The following is a 26,566-nucleotide window of genomic DNA, read 5'->3' on the forward strand; positions in this document are numbered from 1 at the left end:
GCTGGAATTAGAGCATAGGGAGCTGCATGATCAGTCTAGAATGAAGTGGCTGATATGCCTGAATGCTGCTGTTTTTGTGTAGGGTTAACTTGCAGCCCATTTCCTCCCTAATTAGGCTGACTGTTTGCCTATTTGCATGTTAGTGCAAGAACTAGAAGAGCTGAAAACTCTCAGGTGGGAGGGGAAGAGGAAGAAGATGAAACCACCCTTTTTGGCATCAGCATGGACTTAGATGATTGTGAAAATACATCCAGTCCTGGTCCCTTCATTTTTTATCAGAGGAAGATAAATATTTTCATGTTTGGGGTGTTAGGTGTAATAGAATTAAATAAGCAGTAAAGTATGTATGTTTTATTTTGGCTTGGCCTTGGCTTGGTGTTTTATTTGTAATAAGTGGCTAGTTTCTGAAAAATGGAAACATTCATCATGTTTTGTATTCATGTAAGTTTGCTCTCCAAGGTAGGTTAATCACTAGAGGAAAACAGAAGTGCATGAACTACGCAGCTGTTGGCTGACTGCAATGGCCCAAGTTAGTACCATAATTTGCCTTTTTTTTTTTTCCCCTTGAGTAGAGGAAAGCAAAGTAAATAGGTGGAAGCAGGAAAACTGGAAACCCTGCTCTTTTGTTGATTCTCATTTCAGAACAAAAAATTCACAAGAACTCTATGTTCTCCAGAACTTGTTGCTTCATCTTAATGACTTTTCAATCCACTACAGCCTGATTCGGGATGGGGTAAAGAGCCCCAACAAGGTCGATCTGACCCAGCTGGATAAAGAAAATGTACATGTTCAGATGTATATTTTCAATGTGTTTAGAACTTAAGGCATGATAGGGAAAGGCTTTAGCTTAAAGCTCCATCCTGAAAATGATTCCACCTTATTTTTTGCAACAGGATCAGAAGAGTTTTAAGAGTGTAGATGATTGTGCATGCAAAGTGTGCACAATTCATGTATGGTTGGCTGAGATTTGACTCTTGATGGAATTCTGTCCTCCTGGATTCAGGTTTTGTGGAACTAAAAGGAGATAGTGATAACTATATATTCTGGAAACTTAAAGTTGTTCCTGCTCTCAGGCACAGGTTATTTTGAACTGTTAGATAATTATGTTATTTGACTTGCTATTGTAGGATACCTTTCTTAGTGCTGTGCAGAGATAAATACAACAGTGTACATTTCTGTGGTTTTAGAACTCTGTAGACAAGAGGAGTCATAGTATTTGTACATTGTCTTGAAAATGAACAAGTCATGAAAATCATGCCCACAGCTGTAAGCAGCTTGAGTGGGACTAGGAAAAATGTACTAATATGCTGTGTCTCTGTTCGTTGGCCAAAGCTGAGCCTGCTCGTCTCATACACTTTTGACTCATTCTGTTGGTGTGTACTTGGCCCATTGCTCAACTGTCACAGAAAATGAATGTAAACAAGTTATAAAAAGAAAAAAAAAAAAGACACCACTTCCACTCCCTGTCCCCCCACATGGTAGCTAATCACGTTATACGAGTCTTCCAAATACAGCAGCCACTTTTATGGAATGGATATTATAATTCACATCTAATTCTAAGGTGAAGTTGAATTTGTAAAATAGCTTTCTGCCTCTGAGAAAATAAGTGTTTTTCTACAGCACATACATGATTAAAGGTGTAGTCTCCTTCCTGCTACTTATTGCAACAAATGTCTTAGTTCCCTGTGATTCCTGAGCGTGTAATAATCTGTTGAATGCAACTATATTTACCATGCTTGGAAGGACATGTGTTGTTTAGTCCCATAGTTCTAATTTTAAGGAAAAGAGGTATTATCCACTCCCATTTTGCAGATGGTGGAACTGAATTACAGAGGTTGACTGACCAAAGTTACAGAGGAAGTCATCTGGAAGCTAATAACTGAACCCAGATTCACAGACTTCTTCACTTATGTGTTTTTAACCACAAAAATATCTTTCTTCTTTTTTCTTTCTGAATGACACTGTACATAAAAGGAAGCTGTCAAGCTCCATGGAGTCACAATATGACCTACTTTGACTTTGGTTCTTTCTCTCTGTGGAAATTTACTGCTTGACATTTTTCAAAAAGGAGAGTTATATTGACTAGAAAAAAAATGTATTTTGCAGAAAACATCCATCCATGGTTCAAAGGAAGACAACATTTAAACATACACTATATTATGATTACAGGTGCATGAAAGAGAGTGCGGGATGTTCCAGTGGTAGGAGAAGGGTGGGGATGTCTGGATGACTAAGCTATTTAGAGGAGATAATATTTTACAATTAGGAATGCATTTTCATAAGAATTTTTACAGCAATCTAAAGAGATTTTGCCTCTGTATAAGGCAGCAAATATTGGTTTCCTTTGTGTAAAATATAGAAAGGTATAAAGTGATAGAAGTCTGTTTTTACATTTTTGGATTTCCCCATTATCTCATAATGTAAACTAGATTTTTTGGAAATTGCTAGTTATCAAACAGAATGAATTTACTGGTAGGGTGCTCTTACAAGTTCTGATCTACCAAAATCTTGAAATTGCTTTTATTATTAAATGCTTTTTCTTCACATGCAGTATTTGTTCTCAGCTTTGCAGTTGGAGCTTGCAAACTCGTTTAAAAGCAAGCTGATGGTATTTTGATTTTGTTTTTAAAGGAAAACAGCTACTTCCCTTATCAAATAGTGTCCACAGTGGAGTGGGACAGACAATATGGCAGCCTCCTGGAGATACCTCAAACCTGGTCCGCATGAGAAATCAGTCTCTAGGACAATCTGCTCCTTCCCTTACTGCTGGTTTGGTGAGTGAGTCTGGGAATACTCGTCATGATTTTGTGCTATAAAAAGTGGTGTGACTGTATGCTTTCATTTTTACCTTGTTTTCCCTGCTCCTGCTCATTGCATGCAGCATTTTGTTCCTGTAGGGCATTTTAGGATAGAAGGTGAATTAGGGCGAGAATACGTTCACCCTGCTCTCGAGAGAAAGCAGGAAAAAATGTGTGTGTGAAGAATAATTTCTTTTTGGGGATGCTCCTTCTCAATGCTACTTAAGCTGCCTGATGCCTGAAAGAAATATCAGTGGAAGTCCAGGGAGATGTGAACATGGGAACCCGACCATTTAAAACAAATTTAATTGGGAAGCAGCTTTCTGAGTAGCTACCTCTGCCTGTTTCCCTAGGGAACAGCTAGGGAATGAATCTGAAAGGGATAACTGTCCCAAGGAATTGAAGAGCTGGAGCTGACCTCTGCTCTTCTACGTGGTTTCTGTCAAAAGGTTTTGGTAAAGTGAATGTATTTTTGAGGAATGTTGCATGTGTTAAATTAGCATTTTCTAAGAAGAGAGTATTCTGTGTGGGGAGAGACACACTCAGGTGGCTACAGTCAAGTCTGAATTGCACACCAAAAGGAACATACATTTTGTTTGCAGATGTTCCTTATTACCTCTAAATAGCTGAAATCACTGAAATGTGAGGAGAAGAAAAATACAGGAGTAGGAAAAGACAGTTACTTATGAGCAGTCATATATGCAACAGAAATTGTTGGTAAATAGTGGATTAAAAGCAAAGATGAAATCCTTTTTTGCCAAACTTCTACAGAGTTGCTCATGTAACAAGTTTTACTCAAATGAGGAATTTTTGGTGTGCTCTTCTTAGAGAGCTGCAAGTAACTGGATAAATTTATATAACATTGTAAGACTGTTTAGAAGCAATGACCCCCTCAAATAAAAGGGTGTACCTTGGATATAGCCCAAAGAATTGTTTTGGGGGACCCTAGACAGTTTGGCACCACCAGGCTATGAAAGGAAACTTAGATCTTTATAGTTCAAAAAGCCACTCATTTGTGTTACATCTAATTTTGATTTCACAATGAAGGACTTGTAGTCATGGCATTTTCAGACATGCTACTATATTGAAATTCTTCTGATTTGATTTAATTGTATTGTGTCTTAATTTGGTGCCTGTTCAGCGTTTGCCTTAAATTTATGTTCTTACCAGTGGTTCTAAATTCAACTGTATCAAGAGAAAGGGAAAATGCTCATATGAAACTTGGCATAGAAGTATATTTATCTGACGGAGATTAAAAAAATTAAGATGTTAAAACACAGGCCTGTTCTCTAGAGGCAGGCAAATGCCTTGAAGCTCCATAGCTTAAGTTAATGAACTGTGCTTTGAAACAAAGCATTAATTCTCAGATATTTAATTTGGAATACTAGGTTGTTGCTTAACAGCTGTGTGCAGCTCAGCAAGCTGCAGATGTTTGCGTGTTATGATTCTGCATATTATTAATATGATGTGCTTTCAGTTTGTCATGGCAGTGTTTGTGCTGTCTATCAAATGTTCTGATATGAAACACAATGCCAGTAAGTTATTTTAAAACAAGACCCCCAGAATTTTAGATAAGTAAAGCAGAGAAATTAATCTATAAATCCAGTATTTGTCCCTCTGTGATGGTGTTTAGGTGCTGAACTATCCAGTCACTGTTCCATGTCTCATGGTGGGCTGTATTTTCATTACAGTTGCAGTTAATTAAGCCTAGAAATGAAAAATTTTTATGCCAAGTGGGCTTCAAAAGCAATGACTAAAGAGCTGGTCACAAGATGAACACCTAATTAAATGCAGGGAGTCCTGGGATCTTGGAACTAGTTACACGTTTGCAGCTGTTTTAATATGCTTGTGGTATTGAAATAAGTTTCACAAATTAGAATAGCAAAAGGTCTCTTGCCAGTATAATTAATCTTCTTTGAAGAATAGCTCTATTAAGAGTTGAGTAGGTTCAATAATGCAGAGTGTCATTTTAATATGCCAGTCTTGACTGGTAGAGCATTAATTTTTTTATTATTTGTTATAATATAATAGTTGGATAGCTACAGAGAAGTGGAATGTGGTATGGGAAAGCCAGAATCCTCAAAGCTCTTTTGATTGTTTCTGCTCCATCTTTATGGCACTGCAGGTATCAGTAGATTTCCTTTGCTAAATTGCTTTGCTGGCATTCAGTAATGTGGTTTTTTTTGCTTTCTAACCACTGCTAATCCTAAACAGATTGTTTACAGTGCTTAAATTCCATTCTTTTCCACTTTGAAAGTATCCGCAAAGCAAAAAGATAAAGTAACAATAGCAAATCTTCAGAAATTAGTTTGCAACTTCTGGAACAAGACTGATAGCTGGGCTGCTTATCAGCAACGACTCCAGAACTGGAAATACATCAAATTCTATCTTGCTAAACTATATAAACACAATTTATTGTTGGGCAGAATCTTTCAGCTTGTACATGTGTGACAATGTGGATTAATGTCTGTGCAGCAGTTGCCAGGAGATCCTTGACTTGAGGAAGAAGCCAGGGCAGGGTGAATGCTGTGGAATGATAGGTGTTGATCTGATCTGTGTGCCTTCTAAATATATGTGAGGATTTCACAGCATGACCTTCAGCTCATCATCTACCCTTAAGACAAATGGCTCTGATCCTAAGAGATTGAATTCTGGTGAAGACTTTTAAATCCCTAAAATAGCTGAGGAAGTAATCAGAGGAAATGACATAAAGCATCACTGTGGGCATCTCAGTGGTGTTTCCTGCTCTCAAGACTCAAATATAGTAAAAGATGTGGGCACAGGGAATGTATGTAAAGTTTGTGTTTAAGGAACAGAAAGGTAATTTTGTGGAAAATCTTTTTTGACTTAATTTGGGGGTTTATTTATCTGAAATCTTACCCTGCTGTAGAAAGAGTTAGAACATGCACTGTGTTTTGAAGGGAGATGATGTGAAAGATCAGGAATATGGATTCTCTTATGAAGAAAAGCGTGAAGAGCATCAGGGTTTGTAAATTTTAGAAAGGAAAAGGAGCTTGTGAAGAGAAGGTTGTGACTGTTGTAGAGGAGGTAGATTGAGAGTGTCTTTCTTGCAGCTATTCATTTTGACAGAACTCAGTGTGAATGAAATCGATTTCCAGAAGTGATGCTGTAAGATGTTAATATTCCAGGGCTGGGGCATTTATGGGTGGGCAATGGATGATTTTCCCCTCATGGTTATTAAGGACAGGTTGCTCAGCTAGAGCACTGCACTAATGCTGAATATGCATCTACATTTGTGGAGAGAGATGAGGATTTTTTGTGTGTGTGTCCCACCACCTGGTTCCTCAGAGAGCATCTCGAGCACTGTCTTCAGGGTTTTCTGAAAGAAATATCTGACAGTGTGCAATCCATTAATTAGGACTATGTCTTACATGCATTGCTCAGCATCTAATGCCTGGAAAAGCTTGAGATGTTCCAGGAATAAGAAATCATATGTGTTCCTTCTGCCAACTGTGGCAATAGGAAAACATTTGAAGAAGCCTGTCAGTGGAAACTTAGATATGTTTGTGAAAGAGGTTTTTGAAACCTTTTTTTTTTAAATACTTACAAACTTCAGCTTTCTGAAGTGTTCCCAGTATAGAACTGAAACTTGAGGTACCCATTGAACTGAAAAACTGAACATAACTTTTGAAAATGAGGTTGAGGATTCCAGCTGGGTGGTTGCAGTTCTCTTTAGATTAAACTTTCTTCCTTATATTCTGTACCACATGGGATGTGGTCACAGCCATTTCTTCTTCTTCAGAGATGAAGGCTGCTGATTAAGCACTTGGTGCTCTATTAATCCTCTGATGTCAGACTTGCAAGATTTCCTTGTAGGGTCAGTCTCATCTCAGAGAAAATCAAATGACTTAGGGTTTTACATTTGCTTTCTAAGGTAATGATTTAAACAAAATGAAGCTATGGCATATTCATTGTGGTTGTACAAAGTGCCAGATGGCTCACCTTTCCCCTAGTGTTCTAGAAGAAATGGTTAAAAACCCAATCTTCTTAGATTTTGAATTATAATAATGATCTAGAGGGTAGAAAGGCTCAAATGCAACGACTTGAAATTGCTAACAAGCTGAAGAACTTCCTGTGTTGAATAACACTGAGGCAGTGATGCCGCTCATTCAGTTCAGCTGATTTATTACAAATGTTTAGTTCCCCAAAGCTGTGTGGATTAGGCAATACCGAGTGGAATGGGGAGAATGGGTCGTTCTTGTGATGTTGGGTCCTTGGCTCAGCAAGTAACTTGGTAGCTGAGAGAGACTTCATGCTGTGCCATGTTACTTTTGATGTTCAAGTTGGGGTATGCTTTTTAGATGTAGGAGAGAATATTCTCCAAACTTCTGCTCCTCTGCTTTTTTAATTTCATATTAGATATATTAGGTATATAATCACTTGTACCTAAAATATAAACTTCCCCTAATAGTTTATTACCCCTGTGCAGGACAGTGTTCATTAAAAAGAAGATTCAAGTTTGTATTTTTCCTGGCTGTGAAGAAGAGTGGCTAGTTGGCTACAGATTTGAATTAGTGAGTGACTGTACGTAATTCCCTGTAAATTCATGTGGAAGTGGAATCTAATGGCTATATTTTAATCAAGCCTGTGGAGGGGTCTGTGGAGCTGGGTTGCCATCTGCTGGTGTTCCGGGGCTGGGGACAGGAATCGTGAGCTCCACAATCCAAACGAGCTTTTGTCAAACGTTTTTAGAGATCCTGGTAATTGTTAGTTGCTTTACAGCACGGGTATGTTATTTCTGGGACCGTATCCCACAGGAATCACTTGCTAATAACCAGTTTTTTTTCCTTTAGCTGGACTATGAATTCTCTCCGTATCATAATGCTGTACCACGGTTTGCAACATCATTTCTCTGGCAAGACAGAGAGATGAAGGCTGGGATAGCTATGAATAAACCAAAATTTATTTAAAAAAAAAATTATTTGGAGGTGATTTTATAAACAGTTTGCGATTTTATTTTATTTTATTTTTTTTTTTGGGAGGGAAGCCGTGTGGTGCTCCCGCCTCTGGGCTGGCGGTGGCGCTGCAGCCCCGGCCGTCCCTCCGCGGGGAGCTGCAGTTCCCGCACCGAACCTCGCCGGGGCTCTGGGGCGGCCCAGGCTGGAGCCAGGGATGCTCTCCTGCGGCCAAAAGGAGACCTTAGTTCTCTGCTGCTCATCTGTTCAGTACGGAAGTCAATAATTCAAAACGCCTGGTGAAGTGCAGTGGAACTGGGAGTTCCAGCTTTATACTCTGCTTCAAAACCCCTCCCAGTTATAAAAGAAAATTCTGTCTCTGGCTCTCCTGTTTAGTCCTCAGTGCTTTAGTGAGTTTACTGTTTATTATTTAGGATCTCTGCTTTATGCACCCAGGCACCTGGGTTGTTAATCTCAGAGGGATGAGGTCTTGGAAGGGATAGAGTTTGTAGTGACTAGCAGATACCATGTATATGACTAGCAAATTAAATATTAGTTTACAAACCACAATATCTGATCCTCCACCACACTCTCCACCTTTCTGCTCAATGTGAGTGCAGAGAGTTTTGATTTCTATCTCCTCACAAAAGAATTAGATGTAATCTCTGTCTTTTTATAGAAAAATACAATACTAGTTGGGGGACAAATCATTAATGCCAGTTGTGCATAGCACTACCTCCTGCTGGTTGCCTGGATACTTAGTATGGAAGCAGGCATTTGAATCTGATGGGGAAAACTTCATTTACATTTGTGTCTTCTGAAACCAAAAGCTGCTCTTTTCCCAAAATGTTTTGTCAACAGATTATGTTACTTTTAGGTTGACTATTTAAATGTTGCTCAGTACAGCTGAAAATATTTTTGTTTAAGATTAATCATTAAAGTTACAGTTGATAAAGGCCATAAATTGTCTCAGGGAGTAAAGGACTTTCAATACTTGACTATACAAGTAGGATTTAATATTTTTATATTAGAAAAGGAGAAGACAGCAGAAACTATGGCTGCATGAATGAATGGATTTTATAACTGTATGAAGGCATGGAAATTGCATTTTAAATTGTCAGTTGTAATTGTAATGACCTGAGATGGGAAGTAAGTGGATTTCCAAATTAAGACCATGTGTGAAGTCTAAGTTTATGAATACTAATTAGACATTTGCATTTACATATGCTGCAGAGTCTATTGGTGAATTTTTGAGAGCTTTGGTACATTATCAATTTTGGAATTTGGACAGGGCTTGAGGAAGAGGTAGGGAGCAAGTTCTAGTCATTGGGCAGTGTTTAGAATGCTTGCAGGGACTTACCTTTGTCACAGCTTTTAAGGTGTCCCTGGTAGGAAAACAAAAATGCATGTATCATGTGTTTCACTTCAAAATTCTCATCTTCAAATGCTGTTCCATAAATTGACCGTCCACCTGTTCCATCATGGTTAGTTATATCTCCTCCCTGACATACAAAGTCGGTGACTATTCTGTGAAAGTTCTTGAATCCAAATCCTTTCTCTCCTGTGCACAGGGCTCTGAAATTTTCAGCAGTTCTTGGGACAATATTTGAAAACAGCTCCATGGTTATGTGTCCTAAAGGTTCATCATTAGCAGAAACTTCAAAATACACAACAGGGTTGGTGTCCTTTGACAGTCCTGCTGCCAGAGATAAATGCCCTTTCTGTAGTTCTGACAAACTTAGCTGGCATTCTTCAAACCTCCTCTTGAAAGAATTAGCCATTTCTTGGCTTTTAAATCAAACTGCAAATTGCTCAACTTTTACTTCACCATCAGCATAATCTGTGGCTCTACGCTGGACTTCTAGAGGGCAGATTTTGGCCTATTCAGAAGACTAGTTCAGAGTGTACCCTGGGAAACAACCCTTGAAAACAAAGGGGTCCAGGAGGGATGGACATGCTTCAGGAAGGAAGTCTTGAAAGCACAGGAGCAGGCTGTCCCAGTGTGCTGAAAGGCAAGCTGGCAGGGAAGATGACTGGTCTGGCTGAACAGGCAGATTTTGAAGGGTAAAGAGAAGAGCCTCCTGATTATGAGGAAAAAGGGCTGGTTGCTCAGGAAGAGTTTAGGAATACAGTTAGGTCATGTAGAAAGAAAATTAGAGAGACGAAGGCACAACTTAAACTTAATCTCGCCACTTCTGTGAAGGATAACAAAAAGTCCTTCTACAGATGCATCAATAGCAAAAGGAGGGGCAAGGAAAACTTCCACTCTTTGCTGGACATGGGTGGGAATATAGTTATCAAAGATGAGGAAAAGGCTGAGGTGTTTAACACCTTCTTTACCTCAGTTTTCAACAGTAAGACAGGTTGTCCTGAGGACAGCTGGCTTCTGGAGCTTGTAGAAAGAGATAAGAATCTGAATTGCCCCCCTGTAATCCAGGAGGAAACAGTTAGTGACCTGCTGAGCCACTTGGATCCCCACAAGTCTATGGGACCAGATGGGATCCACCCAAGGGTGATGAGGGAGCTGGGGTAAGAGCCTGCCAAGCCGCTCTGCATCATCTACCAACAGCCCTGGCTCACTGGGGAGGTCCCAGATGATTGGAAGTTGGTGAATGTCACGCCCATCCACAAAAAGGGCTGGAAGGAGGACTCTGGAAACTACAAGCCTGTCAGTCTGACCTCAGTGCCTGGCAAGGTTATGGAGCAGATCATCCTCAGTGCAATCACACAGCACCTGCAGGATGGACAAGGGATCAGACCCAGCCAGCAAGGGTTTAGGAGGGGCAGGTCCTGTCTGACCTGCCTGATCTCCTTTTATGATCAGGTGACCCGCCTGGTGGATGAGGGGAAGGCTGTGGATGTGTCTACCTGGACTTCAGCAAAACTTTTGGCATCGTCTCCCACAGCATGCTCCTGAAAAAGCTGGCAGCCCACAACTTGGACAGGGGCACTCTATGCTGGGTTAGGAACTGGCTGGAGGGCCGGGCCCAGAGGGTGGTGGGAACAGTGCTGGCATCCGGTCACTAGTAGTGTTCCCCAGGGATCAGTGTTGGGCCCAGTTCTGTTTAATATTTTTATTGATGATTTAGATGCGGGGATTGAGTGTACCATTAGCAAATTTGCAGATGACACTAAGTTGGGGGGGAGTGTTGATCAGCTGGAAGGCAGGAGGGCTCTGCAGAGGGACCTGGACAGGCTGAAGAGTTGGGATGATTCCAACGGGATGAGGTTCAACCAGGCCAAGTGCCAGGTCCTGCACTTTGGCCACAACAACCCCCGGCAGCCCCATGGGCTGAGGACAGAGTGGCTGGAGAGCAGCCAGGCAGGAAGGGAGCTGGAAGTTCGGATTGGCAGGAAGCTGAACATGAGCCAGCAGTGTGCCCAGGTGGCCAAGAGGGCCAATGGATCCTGGCCTGGATCAGGAACAGTGTGGCCAGCAGGTCCAAGGAAGTGATTCTTGCCCTGTACTCAGCGCTGGTGAGGCCACACCTGGAGTGCTGTGTCCAGTTCTGGGCCCTCAGCTCAGGAAGGATATTGAGGGGCTGGAGCAGGTCCAGAGGAGGGCAATGAGGCTGGTGAAGGGACTCGAACACAAGTCCTATGAGGAGAGGCTGAGGGAGCTGGGGTTGTTCAGCCTGGAGGAGTCTCAGGGGAGACCTCATCACTCTCTACAACTCCCTGACAGGAGGTTGTAGCCAGGTGGGGCTTGGTCTGTTCTCCCAAGCAACCAGCAGTAGGACAAGAGGGCATGATCTCAAGTTGTGCCAGGGGAGGTTTAGGTTAGATATTAGGAAGAAATTCTTTACAGAAAGGGTAATCAGGCATTGGAATTGGCTGCCCAGGGAAGTGGTGGATTCTCTGTCCCTGGAGGTTTTTAAGATGAGACTGGATGTGGCACTTAGTGCCATGGTCTAGTAACTGTTGTGGTGGTGGATCAAGGGTTGGACTTGATGATCTCGGAGGTCCCTTCCAACCCAGCTGATTCTATGATTCTATGTGTTTTCATGATAGATTCAGGTCACATGCTTCACAGTGGCATCCAAAACTGATAGTCCTGATTGGTTTTTCACTAGGAAACTTCGTTCTGAATAACTCATGTACAGAACAGGAAATGATTGTGATAAATTCTGTACTAAAGTTATATTTACTATATAGTGCATATTACTTAAATGTAGTCAGCATCTTGCTCTGAAGAAACTTCAGCATGTTACTAAACACAGTCAGCATCTTTTTACTCACTTCAGTTAAGTGAATTCCATTTTGGAGTGGACTCATTGGCTTAAAGGAGATTTTCATATTAGAAAGAGAATTTGAACACCCTTCTGTGTAACCTGAGGCTTGTCATTGTAGGAAATATGAATTCATAAAGCTTGCCTTGTGATAATTGTTAGGCACTAGACTGTCAGTTTGAATGATTGCAGTTCTCATTATCTTCAGATGCTGCATGTTATTTTTTTTTGTCTGTGAATATGTTGAATTGATTTTTGGCACATGCAGTCAGTCCTCTTCCTGACAGCAGCACTATTGTAGGTGTAAAGTTAGAAACTGCTGTAGTGTGCACGGGAAATTAGCTTTTTTTGCTTGGGGAGCTGTGGAGAACTTAAAATATAGTTATTCAGTCTGTCTCGAACACACATTGTCGCTGAGTGAGGCTTAGTTTCATGAGTATTGTTCTATGGTTCTTAATTACCTATGTAATGATATGGATAATAAAAGTTCTGTTTTTTAATTTAAAGTAGTTGAAAATCGGCTGTTTTATTTTGGTGATTTTTGGCAGGTATTTCCATAGAAAGGCACTGTGAGGTATCTGCATTTAGTATTTTAACATGGCTGCCTTCTGTGTCTGGTAGTACTCAAAACTATCTCCTAGGATGTGATAATAGGAGGATTGGTCTTAAAAAATTTCAAATTTCAAAAAAAGTTTCAAACTGCTTTCTTCCAGGAATGCAAACTGTTTTGAGCTTCAGGACATCTGTGCTAATCCCCCACAGCATTTCGACTAAGCAAAGGCTTCGGAGATGCTCTGTAAATTAGTAGCATAATCCTCTGTGTTTGGCTGTTTTTTTTGCTTGGTATGTTTTCCTGTACTGTGTCATTTTGGTTTATCCATGCCATGCAATGTGTTTTTCCAGCCATACAGTTTGAGCCACAGAGACACAGTGGTTGCTTATTTTACCACTTGGAGGACAGTGGGAATACAGTGGTTTATGTGCATCGCCTCTGAAGAGCTGCAGCTCAGAACCTTTCCTAACAGTTAATCTAAAATCCTTATTACCTCGAGATTACTGGAGGGGGAGAGGTGAAATCTCTTGGCAGAGATAAGGGTAGCCTTGTAAGTGAAACACGCTGCTAAAACCTGAGACTTATGCAACAGTCCTGATATCTGAACTTTGATAAACTAAGATACAGAGAGGTTAAGTCCCTTGGTCACCTGTAGAACTGAAAGTAAAGCACACCTCACAGGCTTTCTGTAAATCTCAGTTTATTAATGTTTGGCAAATGTTTGGAGCTCAAATGGACGGTGCAGTCACTCTTTATAGAGTGCTGGTATAATTTTCTTTTTTCTGATTGTGTTCAAGATATTTAAATTTTCAAGTCAATTGTTCAAAAGCCGAGGCATACCGTGATCTCTTACCTGGCCTTGCTGTGTTTTATTGCTAACCCGAGCATTTCTCCATTAATTGTGAGTTTCAGACTCTTCCCTGCTGGGCACTGTAGGCTCCTTGGGCTGTGAGAACATGAGGTATGAATTCAGAATAAACATTACATTAGCAAGCTTGATTTAGAGTCAATATCTGTAGTTCTTACCTTTGTGAACAGAAACTAGGATAAATGATAATGGCCAGGTGTTTGTTTCAAATTGTTGTATACTGTAGGAACAGATGAGGAGAATTCCTGTATTGTGGCATTTTTGATAGATCTGAATTTTTTTCACTGGAAGCACTTGTGGCCACCTAAGTGTCTAAAGCACACTTTGCTGAGAGGGTGCTGTATGTCTTCAAAATAAACCAGCTACCTGAGCCGTTTTATTAGTAAATAACCCCCTGACTGAGGGGCTTCTGCTTTTGCTATTTATTGCAGTGACCAAGTTTCCATTAAAAATAAAGATTTAATGTTCATCATGAATATAAAACAGTCATGTTGAGACTGTAGTGTGAGTATGCAAAAATGTGTGTCAGTGTGAACTCTGTTATTGGCAAGGAGGAATGTTTGTAACAGAGGATTGAAAGATGTGCAGGGTTTCAGATCTGTCATAAAAGGATGTGAAATGTAATTAACCTAAAATAACCTTTAAAATATTTTTTGAGCCTGATAAATTAAATGAGCTGTTGAGATCACTTAATGAGAGACTTTAATTTTATACCTTAAATAATATCCTATTAAAATCCTCAAGATTTTGCTTTGTGATGGAATCCACTGAGATTTACATTTTCACAATGACCTCATGATTCAGTAACACTGTTAATATATTTGGTGCATATTTGAGGGGTAAGGTCTAGGTTAATGGCAACATTTATTCTTTAAGTGCTTGAAGCCACAAAGCTCTAATTGAAGATTGGAATGTTCAAACCTCATTATTTTAATGTGGTCATACAGCATAGTGACACTAAAAGTAGTTATATGATGAACTCCTATGGCAGGGTTCATAGTTTGTCCATGAAAACAAATTATTATGTGAAACTTGGAATTAAAATTCTCTGCCTTGGAGTTTAAATAAAACATGAAACTTCAGGTTTAACATGGTTTCTGTATTTGTCTTCACTCAAAATTCGCAATAAGCAATAATAAAATTAGCAATTAGCAATAATAAATTTGAATGTCTTTATCACAGAGAATACTGCTGTGACTGTTTACACAAAGTTACCAGTGCATGCACTAAATCTCTCACACAAACCCACCTCGTCAGATACTGTGACTTGTATTTGAAGTAGTTAGGCCTGCAGAGGTGCTTTCGGCAAATTTACATCTTGAATTTTCTAAATATTGCTAATTGAACTAATTTAATGGTTGAGCTGTTGCCAAGGGAGATACATACGGTTCTTATCACAGTGTCGAGGATCCAAGGGTTGGAGGCAAAGGTTGGAGCATTGATCACTGCTTGCATTTCACCAGTGCTGCTAACCTTGGGTTCTCCTTCAGCTCTGCACACTGTGCTGGCTCTAACATGAGCTGGAATCCCTTTGAAGACCCCTTCTGCCTGTTGGATGTTCCTGAGCTCTCCTTTCCCTTCTGTGTTTTCACAGAAGTGTTTATTTTTCTGCATGGCTTCCCCTACCCCTAGAAAAAAACCCTCACCACAGTAATATTCAGTTCTTATGACTTGATGATAGCCAGAAAATTCTGGCTAATTGTGAATTCAGGCTGCTTCGTGCACAACTATATTTCTATTGTGACCTCCTTAATCCTTCTCCACTGTCAGTCCTTTGGGCTATGGACTACTGGTCTGGGAATCTTAGTGTGAAAGCTGTGGAGTTGTATCTTGTATTGTAGCTTTACTGCTGCCCAAAATTTGTACAGTTACTAGTTCTGGTAGTACTTTTATTTCTTTACTATTTAGAATTGCTAAATGAATGATGTTCTGAGTCACGACCTTTTGATCCACAATCTCTTTGACTCTGCTCAAATGACTGTATGCAATGTAAAAAGTAAAAATTTGTGGGTATTATTAAATCTATTAATAGCTATTTGTTTGGTTTTAGGTAAGCTTTTGATGTTTGCCTTCAAATTCACTTATCAAATGTTTTCTTTCAAAATAAAGTAGAATGTAGTGTGTTATGACTTTAAAATGCTTGCATTTCTTATCAAAGTTATTTCTTAAATCTTAGAACAAAATAAGCTAATGAGGTAGAGAAGTTTGGCAAGATAAACTGATGAGATTTTTGAAAGAAAAGAGGAACAACTGTCATGAAGATGCAGAACTATCTGAATTGAGAGGAAAAGTACTATGTCAGCATTGCCAAACTATATTGATCAGGCTTCAACATCAATCCTGATTAAATAGGCAGCTGTTTAAAGTGGAATATTTGACAGTGACATCTTTTATTTTCCATATGATTACTTGCCTGCTGACATGTTTACTTCCTAGGTATAATTTACATACCATGGTTAAAATATCGCTGACTGAGAAGTAGTTGAATTATACGAGAGAGTAGAAAGAAAATCAGACGTTCTGATGGCTCATATAAACATGTATGAATATCAGGTAATATCCACAAACAAATCAGCTGATTTATGTGCCAACATAATTCCAAGGGAGCACTCTAATAAATTGAGTGGCTTGCTTATCTTATTTTTTTATGATAAAAGTTATTTAGAAGTCAGTTTATTGTATACATGTATATACATACATATATATTAGATTTAAAAATAAAATGGCAGCAAATCTTTGTAAAATGAGAGGTGTTGAAAACCCTTGGCACACCCTGTTCCTTGTGGTTTTTTTGTCAGACAAATCTGTGGCATCAGCTTCCTGGGAAAGTGTCAAGAATGGATTCAAACCTGTTTAATTGGAAGGGTGCTTGGCCATTAAACTTGGCTCTGCAATGAAGTGATAGATATCCTTTACCTTCTAATTGCTGAATTTCTCTATTTTTCCATAAGCAAAAGGTGAACTGCTGCTCTTCCCCCTGGCTTACCATAAATTGCACTAATTTCAAGGGAAAGGTGTGATGGTGCTCAGCTTCTTCAGTGGAGTACATTAATGATGCAGGCCCTTCCATCTGCTATCGGATTTCATTTTTGTCCCATTATCAACAAGGCTTTTATCATCAAACTTTGCCTGCACTGTATGAAATCTCCATCTGACAATAGTCACGGACAATTATTAGTAATATTCAGCTCCATTTTTCCTTGCACATCAGGAAACTTCTCCAGTAGTTTGGTGGTTCAGAAGTAGGTAACCACAATTTGCCATTCTGGACCAAGCAGTGAAATGTTGGTTAAACTCAGTTTTGTGTTACATAAAATGGATGGAGTTGATTTAACTCCCATTTCACCTAAGCTACATGATTGAGCTTGTGCTTTTTGTTACAAGCTTCTGTTTGTGTTGAACCCCCCAGTTCAGAACTGTGGAAAGCATATAATAATGTTCACTACCCAGAAGTATCATTATTATCCTATCTACTGTATGTTTTACCAATAGTTACTTTAATCCCACAAAATGCTGGGACATGAGGAGAGTAGACTTTACATGTTACAGGGACTGTTTCATAAGGCAGATCGAGCTCCAGCAAAGATCCCACGGGAGGAGGAGTAATGGTTAGCAAGGCTCAGTTCTGGCTTGAATTGTTAATCAAAAAAACCACCCTAAAGGCTGAAACAGAAATAGAGGTATGCAGAGCTAAAACCAGTCAAAAACCTGCTAAAGTTGCTTTCAGTTTCAAAAAAAAAAAAGAACTGATTTAGAAAGAGAAGGCTTGTTGAGGAGCAAGGAACGTCAGCAAAGAGACTTGAATCTTTATAGTCTCCAAAGAACCGAGTTGAGTCAGAATCACAGAATATTCAGAGTTGGAAGGGACCCACAAGGATCATTGAGTCCAACTCTGAAATGAATGGTGCATACAGGCATCAAATCCACAACCTTAATCAAGAGGTTAAGGATCTCTTCTTCAAGCAGAGAAGTGCAGTGTTCCCCACACTTGCCCCTGATTAAGAATTAAAAGTGGTTAAAAGGAAAGCAGAGTGGTTAGGAACGGAATAAAGGAGGTTGTTAATTCTGTGAGTAAAAGGAGATAGTGACACAGCTTTAAAATAATTCAAAGATGAAACATGTGAACTACTATTTGTGCTGTATATCCAATTGCTTAAAATAGTTTGAGGACTGGAAACAGGCAAATGAGGTACCAATATTTAAAAAACAGGATCCATGAGCAATCTTGTTACAGATGTTCCCTTCATGTTGTAGTTGCCTGAGTCCTAATTCTTATGAGTGTAATTTACCATTTGGTTGCATTAACATGTATGTACATAGAGCAAGTCATTCAGATCACCCTGACAGTGCCAACCTCATTGTTTATACTCTGCTATTACAGTACGTTTGTCAGCAGCGGTTTTATATTTATTTCTAAGTCACCAGTTAAAATCATGGAATCATTGAGTGGTTTGGGTGGGAAGGGACCTTAAAGATCATCTTATTTCAACTCCCTGCCATGGGCAGGGACACCTTCCACTAGACCAGGTTGCTCAAAGTCCCATCCAACCTGACCTTGAACACTTGCAGGGATGTGGCAGCCACAGCTTCTCTGGGCAACCTGTTCCAGTGCCTCACCACCCTCACAGGGAATAATTTCTTCCTTATATCTAATGTTATATGCATGGCTGTTCTGTTGACACAGAAAGGTCATATTCACTAACAATTCTTCTGACAGCTACTTTTGAAAATTTGATTGATTGGCAGGTTCTTAACCCAGAAAGTTTTGCTGTTTCATAGAGATACATTGTTTTAGAAATGTAGTTTTAAGTCAAGTTAAAATCTCTAAACACAGTTGCTGATATGTTTACTTGGTCAGCAGAAGCAGTAATTTGAACACCTCAACCTCCACCTCTCCCATCCAAAGCACAGAAGAACTCTTCTCAGGAGCCACAGTGACTTATTTTCAACCTTTCCCCCCCCCCCCCCATAAAAATCTCAACAACTGATGTTACTTCTGCTTGTTCTTTGGAAAAGCTGATACAGGACTGAAGTAATTATTTTGCCTGGGATTGACATCATCCTAGCTGCTCTGAAACTTCCTCGATAATCTGCTTACTCGTTTGGCTGGGTAGGGATGGACTTTGGCTTTTCCCCTGCTTCCTGTTGCAAAAGCAGCTTTGAAGGCAGTACTGAGAAGGAACGGGGGCTGCTAGTGTGGGAAACTCAGGAGCACAGGAGGACAGAGAGCAAACTGCTACAATCAACTGTTAATGCTGATGTCTGAGAACTCTGAGGTATATTTAGAATGCTGCTGTTGTTGTGTTTGTTTTGTCCATTGCAGCTCACACTTAGATTTAGTTGCTTTCTACTTCAGTGACTTCGGAAGGAAACCTAAGGAGACAGGGGTTTCTTCAGCTTCATTACCTATTCTGCAAAGAGCTTCTCCTTCCCTCGAATTCCACCTTGACTGTACAGATTCGTGTTCTGCTGTGAGATCATTCTGTCAATATAGGCTTGTTTACTTCACAACTTCAGCAGTTTTGGAAGGCTCCTTTCAATATTAAAACATCCACCTTTTGCATTAGCAGGTTCTTCTGGGACTGTGAATTGCTGCTGATGACTGTCAGTGTTTTTCTTCTATGAAGACGTAGAATTGAATTGGTAGAATTGAATTCTCTGTTTTCTAATGTAGTTTCCTGTGTTAATTGGTTTTGTGCTGGATCCTGTCAGACTCAGTATGATACTGGCCTTCTGAAAAGCTTATTTTGTTGATGCATTTAGATAAGGCTCTACTTTTTTCATGGAAAGAATTTTCTCTAGGGATGCTGCCAAGGCTCAGAAGACTAAGAAATCTTATGGCTTTGTATTTGAGTAGTAATCAAACTGGCACTTACCATCATTCTGTCTCTTTTGAGCTAGAACAGATCTGTAGATGAATATGTATTTTTGGCATTGGCTTTAACCAAAATTGAAAGTAATAGTATGAATGGTCATGACTGTCAGAAACACTGAGCAGTGGTAGGGAATCAAAGTTTCTGCCATTGTTCCTTCTTTCCTGGTAACTTCCAAGCCACTGGCCAATTTCATCCAGGCTTGAAAAGAAGAAGAAATGTCAAAAATAACTGTAATTGCAATAATATAAGAATTGGTATAGAGTAGGATACACCCCCTCACGTTCTCTCGGTGACAGTCAGTTCATTGTTTATTGTGGTTTGGCAGCACTGGTTGACACTCAAATATGAGAGGGCTCGATTAGCTGGGGGAGGTGCTGTCCCCAGTTGGGGTGGAAGTAAAATAGGAGATCCAGAATTACCTCTGTCAGGACTATGGGAGGGAGCAAGGGGCAAAAAGGCAAACTCAAATCTGCAAGAAACTGTGTGTCTTTAATTCTCATTGCTTGAAAAGCAACTTGTTTATATTGCAGTACTGAAAGAATCTGGCATCCTTCTGTTTCCAAAAGCACTGGTGTTAGTGACCTAACTCTGGGCAAGGTTGGAAGGGCAGATTTTGAAAATGTTTCTTGAAATGCTTCCTTGTTGTCAGTTTGGCATGTTACTTTTTACTGTGGAAGGAACGGTGGGATGTTACTCCAGCAAACTGAAGATCTTTCCATGTGGTGCATTCTGTGCATCTTTGCAGCATCCTGTGGTTGTTCCAAGCTGGGACTGCACTGTAGGGTCAGCACAGGGAAGTGATGGATGTCTTCCCTGGACTGTAAATCTGACCTTCCAGAAAGGAGAGAAGGGAACCCTCACGTTTCTGTTGTGCATATTGGAGCTGAGCACTCTTGTGGCATCATCTGCAGTTTATTTCTTTGCTTTTCACTACTAAAGACATTAAAAAAATTAGTATTCTACAAGCTTGAAAGACAGACTATTATCTAATTGGCTTTTGGTTAGGAGGATACTGATTTCTAGGTCAGTGTAAAACAAATGAGCATTTAAATTGAAGAGGAGCAGCTGTTCCAAAGCCCCTTTCCACAGTGCCTGGTTTTGTTAAGGATAATTATGTCTAATTTTAAATTATGATAGCTTTGAGTATTGAGCTTTGCCTTGTTACATCCACTGTCTCATTCTCCTTCATCAGTAAGTATGTTCCATCTTGGAGCTAGATTTCTGATTGAATTTATTTTTCTGGGCCTCTGAATTATGAAGAGAAACACGGCTTTAAAGATGGGGGTTTCAACACTTTCATGCCAATGTTACCACACTCCCATTTTATTTTTCGAGGTCTCAAAACTGATATAGTGTGTCTGATTCCTGTGGAAGGATACTGCTGGGAAAATACATATTTATGTAAACGTGTAAGATTTTTGTTCATATTTTTAGCTTGAAAATGGAAGCATCAGGCTCCAGTGCTGAGAAATCCAAGAAAGCTCTTGTCAGCTCTTGGAAGGAAACATATGCTAAAGATGTCCTGTGGATTACATACTGCTTGTTTCAATTAACACATTGATATTCTCTGTCAGTTCTAGAGACAAAAGCCCAGGTGACAATTCAAATGATGCATGAAAATCATATTTCAATTTTTTCTGGTGAGCTCAGATTTTATTTTTTTTAACAAAGAACAAAAGATTTCAACTGCTTTGGTCAATTAGCAATTCAGTAGTATGTCTGAATGCTTTAAAGAACATATATTGTATATATATTGCTGCTGTAATGAAGCATGCTTGCTTTTATGAAATGTTTGTTGCTGGACATGACAGTATTGTAGTGTCATGCATAAGAATTTTGTGTTTGACTTTAATTTGGAGTAAAGTGTAACTGTATCAAGAAATGTAAAATATATATATTTGCATATTAATTTGAAATCCAAGCATTTTTGACCTGCTAGTTTTACTAAAGGAAGTTGTCTTCACATACCTTTTAAAATAATTAATGTCATACTTTTTCTCTGAGAAATTCTTTGAGGCTTTAAGTCAATAATTTTACTGTCTTTTGTTTCTTCTCCTGACTGAATGTAATTGGTTCTGTTAAACAAAACCAAAAAAAGTTTGAGATTGACAAATTATTATTATGCCTCTACTTTTTTTAAAAATGAAAAATAGCTTTTAAAGGAAAAAACCCACACAATGGGAGAATTTACAAAAATGGGAAGGTCTGATGCAGATCCTGGGGAGAGGAAGAATCAAAAAAAATATTTTTCATTGCACTGTAAATCTTTGAAATCCTGAATGAATTTATTCTTATATCTTTCTTACAGTTATTGTTCTAGTTCAGTGGATAAATGTTGGGAAAAGGGATATCTATAAAAAATGAACAGCTTTCAACTAATCCACCAGTTTGAGGGATGACAAAATTGTAAGAAATCAATAGCAAAGTTTTGTCTGAGACCAGAAACAAGAATAAAAAACTGTCAGAATCCATCAGTAAAGAACTGCTATGAGATGTCTCAGTGTAAGCTTAGTCAGGTATAAACAAGGAGAGTAGGGGAGAGTAAAGCCCTCTAAACTCCAAATGTTTTGGCTTGTCTTCAGTATTTATTTCAAAGGCAGTGTTTGAATGTATATCATGTTGGTCTTAAGCCAGCAAAATGGTACAGCCTTTGAGACTTGTTTAAGCACTTTAATGTCAGCTGGAAATGGAGGTAAAATTCATGGTGTATTAAAATGAATTGCATGTGAATTAAGTTGGAAAAATATATTCAGTGCTGTAGACTCTGTTCTGAGCAGAATAATTAAAGAAAAATCAGTTATTGACTTTCATGGCATTTTTCTTCATTGCTTTTTTCCCTAATGAATGAGTGTGTATGACAGTGTGAGTCATTATTTGTAAATGTTATGCTAGTGTAATGGAAGAGGTTCCATGTTCTGTGAAGCATCAAGTGTTTGTTCTGAAGAAGTGACTCTCCAAAATGACAAATATCCTACAGAGAGGAAGATACAGTGAAATACAGCTTGGTAGAGTTTCATACCTTTGTAATTTATCCTTGTTAACTCTGAAAAGGAAGTGATATCTCTATATAAAAATTGTCTAGCTTGTACTTCAAAGTCAAATGTGGCTTTATTGGTGAAGTAAGAATCGGAAGCAGAAAAGTTTGGGAAGAGTTTACAGAAAGGGGAAGTCTGTATATGCAAACCAGTGAGGCTGCAGGAAGAGTGCTGCTAGTCAGGAGTGTGGATAGTGGAGGAAATGTTTTGTGTATAGTAAAATTTTGGGGGTATTTCCCAGCATGTGGTTGCATTAGATATGAGATCTGTCTGTAATCTGTAGCTTTATCAAAGCAAATTCTGTGGCAAAACAGTTCTGGGGCTAACTGGGTTCATGTTGTCTTTCCTGTGGGATTCATGAAACTATAGGCTTTGTTTCTAAAAACCTTTAAGTCAATACCTTCATTAGGGAAACACATGAGATGGTATTGGGTCCCTGAGCTTTGGGTTTGTTGCTGTTCTGATTGGAGGTATTGGCTGCTGATGTTTTAAGCCCTCTAAAGCATGAGGGTTGTCTTATAATAAAGGAAGAGAATCCTGGTTTTGGCAATGTCATCAAAATGTGTTTTCTTCAGGTTTAAATTTACAGCAAACCTTGAAAGAGGCTTTTCTGCCAGTCAGAAAAAAATGTTTAAGAATGGTATTGTATTTGAAATGTAGCATCAGAGAAGCTGGTTACCATTGTGTTCCAATGGCAGTTCAACTCCAGAACATGAATGTTTGCGTAGTGAATTTAGCAATTGCTCCAAATATTACAGTTTAATTAAAGATTCCTTTCTGAAGGTGTTAGCTTTAAAAGGGGCTTGAGCCAAGGAACTTGTTTCTGCCTGGAAGCTGGTCTGGTGTCTCTTCTGAATATACCTTCTGTGGTACAGTATGAAAACAGTCGGTCTGTAGATGAATGAACTCCTTCCTCCACCCTTGTAGGCAGCAAATTTACATTTGTATGGAAGATGAGTGGGAGTGCCGCCTTTCATAAGGCACTGGATGTGGGGGATGGGCCAGTCTGGCCCAGGAATCTAAACCCAACAAACTGGGAACAGAAAATGCGCTGTGAAAGCCTGAGTATCGTGTAAACCTTGAGGGTTTTAGACATTTTTTGCAGCATTTCTTTTTCCTGGGACCAAGCCTCGTAAGTGGTGGTTCAGGATGAGTTCCTGCTGTGGTTCATTGCTAATGCACAGCTCTGCTCCAAAGGTCTTAGTTTATCAAACTGAATCTTGTAAATAGGCAAGAAATGCAGAAGAAATTCAGACAAGCTGTCAGGCGAGTTTCCTTAGGTTGGCTGCCAAGCTGTTTTCTTTTTCTTTTTTTTTTTTTAAACAAGTTACTTCATCAACCTCCTTGTTTCAGTAGTCTGTCAGTGTATCTCGAAGAGACACATTTTTAAATTTCCAGATAAACATAGCTTGATCAAAATAAATAAAAAAACCCCGAGCACTTAAGTTTCAGATTGACAGTGAAACATTTGGCTCATTGTCTTTGCACAGACAAATGTTACCGAAGACTTAAAAAAATTCTGCTGAAATTGTCAGCTGATAATATTTTGGAAAGTGATCTTTTTTCCCCAGCTGACAATATGTTATGTAAAGGAAGTGTTATATCTTTAAGGTTTGCCACAGCTTGATGTTTTGTTGCTTTTAGTTTTGACTAAATAGAATAAGAACTATAATGAATTTTGAATTATGAAAAATGTGAATTTTCAATCTCAGTATCTTCGATTGGGGAATTGGTTCAAGAAGTTCCTTGATAATAAAATATGTAATAAAAAGCAGATGAATGAAAAGCTGATGGGTTTTTTAGCCTGGTTTTTACATGGGAGTATTCTTTGTATGGCAAAGCACCAATGAGTCTTCCTCACAGGATCATCCTGTTGTGTAGTGTTGATGTCCTTCACACCACGTCTCCAATGATGGGGTCCCAGTTGTGTGAGAGACTTTCTGGTGTTTTTGTAGTTCATATGAAATATCAAAAGTTTCTGAGTGGTCAATGCAAGTGGACTTAGACCTCTCGTGTTATGAGTTTAAGGTATGCAGCTATTGGATTCACTTATGCTGTACTGGAGAGTACACACATTTATGATCCACAGTGTGATGATTTGATTGCTAAGATAACTTTTACTGGCTTTGCTTTTATGGTGATGGTAAGTTTCCATTCCGATCCAACAGCATAAACCACAAAAGATGGCAGGATGCAGTGCCAAAAAACTGAAAGGACTAGGAAGTCACAGCAAAGTGAATTTCTCTCTTCGTGTTTTAGTTAATTCTTTTTTTTTTCATGAATGTTGAGTGATTCCTGAAATACACCTCAAATTTCAATTACAATACATAAAAGATATTTTATATTCAGCATAGGTAGTACAATAAGCAAACTGAATGCAGCTCAGAGATGGGACGTAATTCCACACAGATATGTCTTTGTGCATATGTAAATGCACTCTCTAATATAGTAGATACAGACTCCTTTCTTATTTATCCCCCTTTGGTGAGCAGAAAATGTGAGTAATAGGATAATAGCTTATTCACAATTTCTCAGTTATGTTTTAGTAAAATGTATTGAACACGGGAACAGTTGCACGGCTTCACAGAGACTTCCTGTGGTCGTTGCTTTCCTGACTGTGAAACTGGTCTGCCCTTGGTCATCTTCCACTGACGCTGTTTGAAAACCTGCAGGCTACAGAACAGCTGAAAGAATTGGTGTTTTGATTGTACTGAAGTTAATGGATGGAAAACTCCAGTCATCTTCGGACTGGAAATGTTCTAACCTCTCAGATTTTTTTCTTCTACAAGACAGAGAAGTAATAGATTTTGGTAGCAGGCAGTGGGATGAAGTCTGAATCAGCACGGGTGAGAAGAGATTTTCTCTTATAAAAAGAAATGAAATGCTGACTGAAATCTTAAGTACAGACCCCTCCTGGAGTTTTGCTCTGAGAGGGAGGGTCGGTGGCTCTCTACTGTGCAAGGAGTAAAATTTCAGGGCCTCCTAATACTCTTCAATGACTTGTCATACTTGTGGTCTTTCCTGTGATATTTAAAGGAGATTGAGTTCCTGAGGTCTTTTAACCCCAATTTTTTCTACCCTGAAAACATTTATTTTGGATCTTTCATTTTCTCAATATTCATCTTGAAATATAGGTGACAGATATGGTTTTCCATGATGATGTCATCCATGTCATACCCAGAGACAATACCACTCATTTACAACGTGTAAGTTCTTTTGGTCTGTTCAGTGCTTACTTGAACTGTCAGAGCCACACACTATTTTTAGAATTCCAGTTTACAAATTCACCATTACACCTTGTTCCTTTTTGGAGTTGATGCCTTGTAGGATGCAAGACACTGTTGTCTGCAGCAAGCACTACCTTTGTACTTTCTACCTAGATAAAAATGTAGAACAATTACACTGTGGAGCCCAGCAGCTTATCTCTGATAGCAGGTGTTTAAGGCAGAGTCCCCTCCCAGAACACTTGCAACTGTTTGTGAATCTGGGTCTTCTTCAATGTATTTTCTTCTTTTAAGGGGTCTTGGCAGATTCTTCAATGAATTTGTCCAAATGCTTTTAGCCATGGTCGTGATTTTTTTCCCCCCAGCTTTTCACAGCAAGAAATGGCCCAGTGTGACTGTTGTGTAAAGCAGTGCCTCCTTTTGTTTCTTTGGAAATTACTCTTAGGCTCCTTTCATTCATCCCAGTATTGGCAAGCTGATAAGCTGTCCTTCCCTACTTACCCAGCTAACCCTTGCTGCAATGTACTGGAAGTTCATGGCTCTTTCCATTTCTTGATGTCTTCAAATCAGGATTGAATAAAGAGCACTGCAGCCAAATAGGAATTGGTTGGATTATGTCCAAGTGATCCCACTACTACACTACCCTTTCTCTTTTCTTGTTACTGTAGAGAAAAGCAAAATTTTCTCCAGATTTGTTAATTTGGTGTAGGAAGGAAGAATTGAGTTAGGAGCTTGCTAAAGTTCTTGGTGAACCAATTTTGAATTCCCTTTTTTAATCTCCCAGGTTTTTTTAGTGAAGTTGAGTGCTAAGATAGGTACTGTAATTCTTAAAGGATTCAAATATTACACGACCTTATTTTGCATTTTTCTTCTGATAAACAGGTATCTTATTAGGCTTTTTCAAAGTGCTGACTGCATCTGAAAACTGTTTAAGGAATTTGCTTTATAATTAACTTTTTTATATAATTGATAAAACTTTATTGAGTGTACTTCAGTTTCCGTAATATCTTTCAGTAATATATCTGTTAGTGTAATGTCTTATACAAATATTTTGTCATCTTTAGTTG

The 26,566-nt window shown here is 39.1% G+C and overlaps 1 protein-coding gene across 3 annotated transcripts in view; it reads left to right on the forward strand.

The window, feature by feature from the left end:
- The window catches only part of MAST2 (microtubule associated serine/threonine kinase 2), a 188,986-nt gene that overhangs the window by 21,412 nt on the left and 141,008 nt on the right, over positions 1-26,566 (forward strand). For all 3 annotated transcript variants that reach the window (XM_039384710.1, XM_027747082.2, XM_027747085.2), the window contains exon 3: positions 2,632-2,774. In XM_039384710.1, coding sequence (XP_039240644.1) covers positions 2,632-2,774 — 143 coding nt within the window. The remainder of the gene's footprint in view (positions 1-2,631; positions 2,775-26,566) is intronic.

The sequence above is a fragment of the Pipra filicauda genome, unplaced genomic scaffold, assembly GCF_003945595.2.
Source record: "Pipra filicauda isolate LSUMZ 115617 unplaced genomic scaffold, ASM394559v2 scaffold36_size6622888_pilon, whole genome shotgun sequence".
NCBI classification, from domain to species: domain Eukaryota; kingdom Metazoa; phylum Chordata; class Aves; order Passeriformes; family Pipridae; genus Pipra; species Pipra filicauda.